Here is an 8,672-nt window from a genome sequence, read left to right on the forward strand (position 1 = left end):
TATTCTAACCCTAACCCTACCAGTTTACTAATACTCCACTAATACTCTAATGAGAGTTAATGTAAGCGCAATGTTACTTTATAGTCAACAGAATGTTAAAGGGAAAGTGAAAACGAAAGTGTTAGTGGTGCTTGTTGGTGTAAAACATTACTATTACAATGTCAAAGGCTGCATCCGAAATCACATTCCCTATTATATGGTAGGCGAAAAACAGTATGTGACAAAAGTGTGCTTATGATTAACAAGTTACTATCCCATGAGGCCATGGGAGAGGATTTGTGACTGGCAGCTGGTTGGTCAACATGGCGAATATACAGTAGTACTTCCAGATTACATTCGTACTATAGCGGTCGTGAAGTAATTACTTGAAATTTCGGCGTATTTGCGAAGCTAGTGCAGTGTAGCCCTCAAACCGTATTGACTTTATAGCCCTTAATCCTATAATTGTGGACAAATGTGGGCACAGAGGACTCAGGTGTGATCCTAATTTTTATTTATTATAAATGTTATATCACTGTCTTCGATAAAGTTTTGTCTATCCATTTATGGTGGTTTTTTTTGAATTCCATTTTTTTCTATCCATTTTTGAATTTATTTATTTCAAAAAGTACCATATTTTTTATGTAAATCATGCTTATTCTTATGTTTTATTTTTTTAACTACATTAAAATATCATTCCAGTAAGTTCTTAGAGCTAAAACCTAAAAATGAAGTGAATTTGCGGTCACCTGGTGTCTTATTTCGGCTTATTTTAGAATGCTCTAAATGACAGTTTTCCCCATTCATTTCTATGTGTGCCCATTTTTGACCCAAATACAAGATTAAGGCGTTTTTTGTTTTTTTTTCACCCACTTAACATTGTAGAATTGAGTCACAAAAAATATGTGTTCAGGAGGCACACATAGGAAAAGTAGCCAAGTCTTGTACCGTATTTTTAAAAAATAAATCAAAACTATTTTGCCCACATGAATACGGTTTTAGGGTTAAGTGTTCTGATTGGTTGCTTACTGGTCCAATTGAATCCAAAGCCCTTCACTTTTCTATGGGATTTACCACCCGCTTTATTGACCAAGGGAATCATAAGTCTGACTCCTTATTAAAGCTGAATTTAAGATATGTTTCATGTCTGCACCCCAAAACAAAGTTAAATACTCGGCAAAGCACAGTAGTAATGAAACATCATTTATAAATCACTAGCTAGAAGTTGGTCTCGCAAACACATTAATGAAATAAAGTGAAGCAAAACAACAAATCAAACTTGTCCGATAAGAATTTCTTATTATTCCAATAAAAAATACATTCATACAGAAATATAACAATTTTGCAAAACAATTTCAAATAAAATTCATATAAAGCAAAAAAAACAAAACAAATAAAAATCTTAGAAAAGTTTTTTTTTTTTTTCTTTGTTTTTCATCCTAACTTTTCTGGTTTTATTCTTTTGTACAAATATTCTTTAGACAAGAGGGATTCGTGAGAGAAAAAAAAAACATAAGTGATAGAAAGTGTCGGTCGAAGCAAGCAAATGGAAAACTTGATTAAGGCTCCATTACCACTTGACTAATATTGGCCACTGTTGGAAAGACACAATGTTCTTTGCCCACAAAAAACCCTGGCTGGTCTGATTTAATGGCAGCACAAGCTGCTTCAAGTTACATTTCTCCTCCTGAAACGATCCGTTTCTACGAAGCTGCTCAACATGCAACAGTGTCAAACCTCCATCGCTCATCCAACCAGAGCATGGCACTTCTAAAAGCACAATACTCAAAGAATTCAAAGCATATAACTATGTACAATAAATTTAATCAATTGTTTGGTCCCTGAAAACATTAGCGTTTACATTTCCAATGGCAAAACGACGGCTTTCTCCGCGCGGCGTCCGTGAATGTCCATTGTAAAATGTTGAAAAGGTGTGCGATATATCTTTATCTTTCTGGATGGCTGTGCACTGTTTCCACAATACTGTCGCTGGACTAAAACAACAGCATCCAGACAGGTCAATATCGAACCGCCCGAGTCAGCAGTCTATAGCAGGCAGGGCCTTCAGCAATTCATTACAGAGAGGCAGTACAAGGCAAGGCCTGTCTGACTGGAGCTTGCTAATTACAATAAATCTTTAGGCGTTTTTTTTTGTTTGTTTTTTTCTTTATTCTTGGATACAGAGGACGGGGGGAGTTGGCATTCCACAGACGCTCAAGCCTTGTGTTATACAACGGCCCGTTTTCCCACTTTAAGAGCTTTTCCGCAGCTCCACAGATCTAAAAGCGCATTCCGTAGATACCAAGTCCGTAACTTTTAAGTGCTCTACATTGCAGATTTGACGACATCCAGAAACGTGAGGGCAAATATTAGGGACAAAGAATGAAATCGCATGCTCAAGAATAACAAGATATCTACAAGGGCTTGGTTACAGTGGCTTTGGAAATGGGAAAGGTGCATGTTCATGTGAAACAGAGCCTTAATAAAGCTTTTTCAATCACTTATACAAGACATTTCGTGACCCCCAATCGGAAAGGTCACTTGCATAAGGCACCATTAAGGCCAACAGTGCATTAACGTCAGGTAAAATGGAGATAGAAAGAGAGAATTTAGTCCTCAAGATGAAGTATGAAATGGTCACTGATTGAATTTGGAGTGAAGAATGATCGATGCGTTTATGTACAATATTGTAACATTTAACCAATTGTGTTTAGCTGCACTTTATTGGAATCTATTTTCAGTCCCAATTTAAAAAAAAAAAAAAAAAAGTACAAACCCCAATACCATGCAACACCTGTTTATGATAGTGAAGTTATAATTGTGTTACATCTCTAAGCACACAGCTTATACAACAGACTACAAATGAGCTTTTGTAGCCTGTCAAAAAAAAACAAAAAAACAAGCTACCGAACACATTGCACATTTAGTAGCTGCACCGAACACCAAAAAAAGCCACTTTCATTCAGGACCGAGTTTCCGCCCCCCCTTTAGATGGGGGAAGGGGGTGAAACCATGGCCGCTTCGCCCCCTCCGCAATCTCGCGAAAGAGCCCGGGGGCGTCTGGCAGGAGTTCTCAGTCTCGCGGCTTCATTCAGACTTTGCCGTTCTCGCATACCGTGTGGAAACAAAAATGGAACTTGTTTCCCGACACCATTCAGCCCACAGTGATACACTGGTACCCCCCTCCCACCCTTCTTCGCACACGGGACATTCATCCGCTCACGTCAAACAGGTTTCGTTAGGATTTGTTTTAAAAGTACCAGTGTATAGTCCAGGAGTTGTCCCAAAACATCATGCACCATACAACACACCATTCATTCGCTCGTTGTTTTTTTTGTTGTTTTTTTACAAATTTTTTTTTTGTTTGTTTTTTAAATAAATCATCCTCCTCTCTTCGGATTCTTCATACGTGATTTTGTCCATTCCTTTTCCGTTTCAACAACCAGTCAGTCCGCCTTTATCCCGGGGCTCACGGAGGCACAGGATATGGTGCAAAATGGCATGCTTTGGCTGGAACACACTCCCCCCCAGCATTTTTTGTGGGGCCAGGTCAACCAGGAAGCTGGTCTGGACACAACATATCCCCAGCGTGAAGCTACGGCCCGCTCAGAGGTGCCTCTTCATGTGCAGGGCTAGGTGGTCCGACCTGGAGAAACACCTGGAGAGAGAAAAGGTGAAAAACAAGGTCAGGCAGGGGCCACCGGAGCCATAAAGTGTGATGAAAGCTAGAGATCTGTGCATTGCATCACTGATGAGACCCTTGAGGCGAACTTGTGAAACTGGAATAGGTGCCATGAAGGCTAATGAATGGAAAGCTTGGTTACAAGTAGAACCAGAAAGAATTTGGATTTTCGGTGCTTATTTAAAAATAATTTAAAGATTTTTTTTAAATACATCATTCACCATATGCCATCATTTCAGTTTAAAGCCGTCATAGAGTGACACTATAGCTTTAAAAAAAAATCCGAAGTATTTCTATAGATATAATTACTTTACAATAAGTGTTTTTTCCATCAACATTTTTTTTTTAAAGAATGTGTAATGAAATTCTTTTCCCTGACAATTTCATGTAGCTTCATATATATATATATATATATATATATATATACACACACACATTCCTTTTTATATACAGTACTCAACATTTAAAGCCGATCAAAACCTTTCATCAAAGTTATACATGAATTTTGAACAATACCCATTCTTGTCTTGTCTTGATCCACTTCAAATTTTGTATTATACACACACACACACATTATACACACACAAAAGTTTGTGTTTACATAATATATGCGGGTGCACTGTATAATTTTATATATATATATATATATATATATACACACACACACAACACACACTTGTGTATATATATATATATATATGTGTTTACATAATATATGTGGGTGCACTGTATAATTATATATATATATATATATATATATATATATATTTACACATACACACACATGCTTGTATATTATATATTATACATATTATATACACTGTATATAGATTTAAATACAATTTATATTATATATAAACATAAATATTTTATATATAATTTGTTTTTTCCTTAAATATACATGCATGTGTGTGTATTAATATATATACAAAATAATTATACACAGTGCACCCACATATATTATGTAAACACAAACTTTTATTTTGGATGTGATTAATTGTGATGAATCGTTTGACAGCCCTAATGCTGCGTTGTTTTAACCCAAATTTGGGTCAAATATGGACAAACCCAGCCCTTGGGTTACATTTTTAAATTAAATTTCAACCACACGTTTGAGATTGTCCATATATGACCCAAAATTGGGTTAAACCAACCCTGCATTTTTTTTTTGAGTGTATACACACATACACATACATATGTACCGTGTGGGACAACATCATACATGAATTTAAAATAAAATGAAACCAAACATTGTCAGGTTCAGTGTGGGCCTGGATATGAGCAAAGCCTTGATCGAATGGTTTTGTTTTAAGGGAGAACTATGAACAGTTTCGCATCCAGTAACTACAGCAACAACAAAGCAAAAAGGGAAGTTGAGCAAACAATTGTGTTCAAAGCACAAAGCTCTCAGGGAGGGAAATGATTAACAGAGGAAGTGATGACAAACAGGAGAGGCGCGTTTAGTCATAAAACGCAGAGGATATCAATAATGTATTGCGACGGTGTGACTATTGCGCTTTCAAGCATTTAATGCGATTAGGTAATTAAGTGATAAAACCCAAACATAATGGGGCGACTCCCATCGATGAACCGATAAAACGGGATCAATGCTGAATGCAGAAATCCGTCGCATTTCACTGATGCACGCGTCACGCGGGCGAGAGAGACAGACCGTCACAGGGAGAGATAGCGAGACAGAACTGAACGTACCTGTCACAGTGACTGCATTTAAATGGCTTTGCACCGGTGTGCTTCCTGAAGTGTCGGGTTAGCTCGTCGCTCCTCGCGAAGCGCCACTCGCAGCCTTCCCATGAACACCTGTACGGCTTCTCACCTGTAAACAAAAACACCTTTCAGTACATTTTGCCAGGTTTCAGCAGGAAAACGGTCACTATTCACAGGAATGCGGAATGCATCAGTAAACAGGATGCATGTTTATGCATCAGGCTACGAGACGGTCTAAACTTTTAATAAGATCCCTCAAGCTCTCAAGGATTGCGGGAATGCACGGTATGCCAAAAGTCTGTCTCTATGCATAAACAGCATGCAGAACAATGCGTGTCACACAGGGACTGTTTTGAATGCGACGGGGCCCTTTAAAAAAAAGGGGCCACCCAGATCCCCATTCAAAAGCCTGGTTCTTTCCCATGACGAAACCAAAACTGTTTTGGTAGAGCAGGTTGTTTTCTCCCTGGCCGGTTTTTCGTCCCCTCCCCCATCCGATCCCCCCCTCCTTCCTCTCCACGGCCACATTCCAAACAGATTAGGTCACCGTTTAGGCGTGCAGTCATGCGAGGCAAATATTCACAGAGTGACATTAGCCTTGCAGCCGAGGACAGCCCGTGTGAACTCAACTCCATTACACAACTTCACAGGAGACGTGAAACCTCAGTAAAGTGTGGGAAGTTCCTCTTTATCTGCAATGTCACAACTAAAAGCAAAGGTTTCTTACCTGTGTGAGTCCGCTGATGTGCTTTCAAGTGAGAACTCTTTGTGTAAACCTTCCGGCATCCGTTGAAGTGACACCTGTGCACTCTCCTCCTGCCGTCCGGAGAGGCGTCCCCTCCCGCCGAAGCCTTATCCGAGGCCTTCCCCAGTCCGTTTTGCCGGATCTTGGCCGGCACGTGCGAGTCAGTCTGCGTGGAGCCCCACACCTGCGGGACGCCGGGCTCCTGCGGGGTTTCTGGGGAGGACGGAGGCGTGCTGATGATCGAGGAACTCAAGTGATGCGCCGACTCCGTCAGAACCGAGCCCAGCGGGTTGGAGGTAAAGATGTGAGTGGGCGAGAGCTCCTCCGAGCTGTCAGACGCCTCACTGCTGGCATCCGAATTCATGCTGTTGGTTTCTAATATTTGGCAGTCCTGATTGTCCTCTTCCTTGACTTTGGGAAGGTTGCCGTTCCCATCTCCCTTATCTCCGCAAGCCAAGATGAGCTTGCTCCAAAGGTCCTCCTGGCCCTCAAACTTGAGGTCAGACGCAGAGACGTACGGCTCGCTCTGCAAATATCTCTCCAGCTCCAAACATGTCTGATCCAAAACAGAAAACACAACGTTAGAATGTGCAGGAGCTTCCTCTAACTTTCACAGCTGACTGCCAAGGGTTAGTGTAGGTTAACCACACTCCCACCTGCACTTTCACACACTTTCTACAGAAATATGTACATGTGTGTCATGTGAAAAGAAACATTACAGTCAATAAATTGGTTATCAGAGTATAAATAGGGCTGTATATTGTCTTTCTAGAACAGTTTATCCCCTAGTGAGTCATGAACACATTTCAGAGTCCTTTTAAGGAAGCCACACAACTTCCTCGGTCGAGTTTCCTCATTCAAACAGCCTGACGTCCCTCAGCGTACATCTGGACACGTTTTAAAAGCATTTTAACCCGTATTAAGTGTGAACGTACTGCATTCGAGTGTAAAAGTGATTCAGTAAAGACGTAAAACTGTGTTTTTCCACTCAACATCACCATTTAGCTGTGCGGTTTACGCTATGAACATCCTCGATGATGTTTACCGCGTAAATTTGTCCTGAAAAATCTAATGTTACTGATTGTACAGACTCAAAATCAGGTAAAACAACCTAATTGTTTACTTATAACGCGATAGTTGTCGTTTATTCAACGTTAGTCCGTTTCTACGAAACGTTAGGCAAAATAACAGTCTCAGTCACCATTCACTTGTGTTGTATGGGAAAAGATGCAATGAAAGTGAATGGTGACTGAAGCGGTCTGTCAGTCACTAGTAGCTTTACATCTCTTTTTGTTTTCAAAGTGATAAATAGTGATACAGGTTTGAAAGAACATGGTGATTGTTGAGGAAATGACGACAGTGTTTCATTTCAGCTGAACTATCCAGTCAGCGGTCTATGCTGGGAAACATTAGGCAAGCAGAACGCATATTTAAATGCCTTGAGATACGTTCATATCTGACTCCATGCCAAAATCCAAAGACGCCTGAGGGGAAACTACCTGGATCAATTTCATGAGAAACATTCACACGACTGTTCAATCACAAGTATATCAGGCTCAAGCAACACAACCTGCTATGACAGTTAATACGCACCTCCTATAAACCCCGTTATGTGACAGAACATGTGCTGCAGACTGTCAAATTAACCAGTCTACGTTTAAAGCACGCGAAAAGGATGCAATTATTATCCTTACTAAATGGCGCGTATTAGGCTACTGATTATTGAGCAATATAGACTCACAAATCGCGACTCTTCAAAAAAAAGTAAAAAAAAAAACGACAACTTTGTATTCCAAAACAAGCGAATATCATAATGTAGATGCACAGCTACATTCTATACGAGTTGACTGACAGCTTTAACCGCGCGACCATGTAACCGAATCAAATACGTCACTTAGAACGTTCAAATGTTTCATTGAGCGCAGCGCCTCGCGGATTGTAAATAACTCTTTCGGATTCCAGTTTAAAGACAGCGAAGTCAAACCAGACGCTGCCCATTCGCCAATCGCAGCGGAAGTTTTATCCAGATCACTTTAAAATTGTTACCTGTTGCCAGTATTCTTCAAGCGATGGCAATGCAGAGAAATAGCCAGTGTCATGAACGATCTGAAGTTCCTGAAAAATGCTGCACATTGGTAGAACATCCATTGCAATCCCAAGTATTAGGCGATAAAAGACAAAAAAATATATAGATGTTGTTGAATCAAGATAAAGTGTAACAAGAAAGCGTCCTCTTCGTGCAATAGCAACGCGGTGCAGCCGTCGCTTTGCTCAGAGTCCGCTAGTCCGTCTGTTGAGATCACTCTATATTTGCAAACACTGAACTCACGCAAAGCGCTGTGCTCTGTCAACTTCCCCTATTCAAACCTCGCAGCCTGCCTACCCCCTCGTGACAACGTGACGTCGACTCACAGCGCGTCCAATCAAACGCTAGCAGCTTGCGCGGGCGCAAATGATATCACTTAGAGCCAATCGCAGGAATACGTCCGCCCCCCGTGCGCTGTGATTGGTTCTATTCAACCGTGAGGTCCAGCGCGCTGA

The 8,672-nt window shown here is 40.6% G+C and overlaps 1 protein-coding gene across 1 annotated transcript; it reads right to left on the reverse strand.

Moving 5' to 3' along the window:
* Nucleotides 1-3,236: 3,236 nt before the first annotated feature.
* klf6a (Kruppel like factor 6a) lies at nucleotides 3,237-8,454 on the reverse strand. The gene is made up of 4 exons (XM_039666530.2): nucleotides 8,178-8,454; nucleotides 6,114-6,687; nucleotides 5,372-5,495; nucleotides 3,237-3,637 (listed from the first exon to the last, which is right to left on the reverse strand). The coding sequence occupies exons 1-4, from the start codon at nucleotides 8,277-8,279 to the stop codon at nucleotides 3,586-3,588; spliced, it is 852 nt and encodes a 283-aa protein (XP_039522464.1). The 5' UTR covers nucleotides 8,280-8,454; the 3' UTR covers nucleotides 3,237-3,585.
* Between the last annotated feature and the right edge of the window lie 218 nt (nucleotides 8,455-8,672).

The sequence above is a fragment of the Pimephales promelas genome, chromosome 22, assembly GCF_988280905.1.
Source record: "Pimephales promelas chromosome 22, fPimPro1.hap1.1, whole genome shotgun sequence".
Lineage (NCBI taxonomy): Eukaryota > Metazoa > Chordata > Actinopteri > Cypriniformes > Leuciscidae > Pimephales > Pimephales promelas.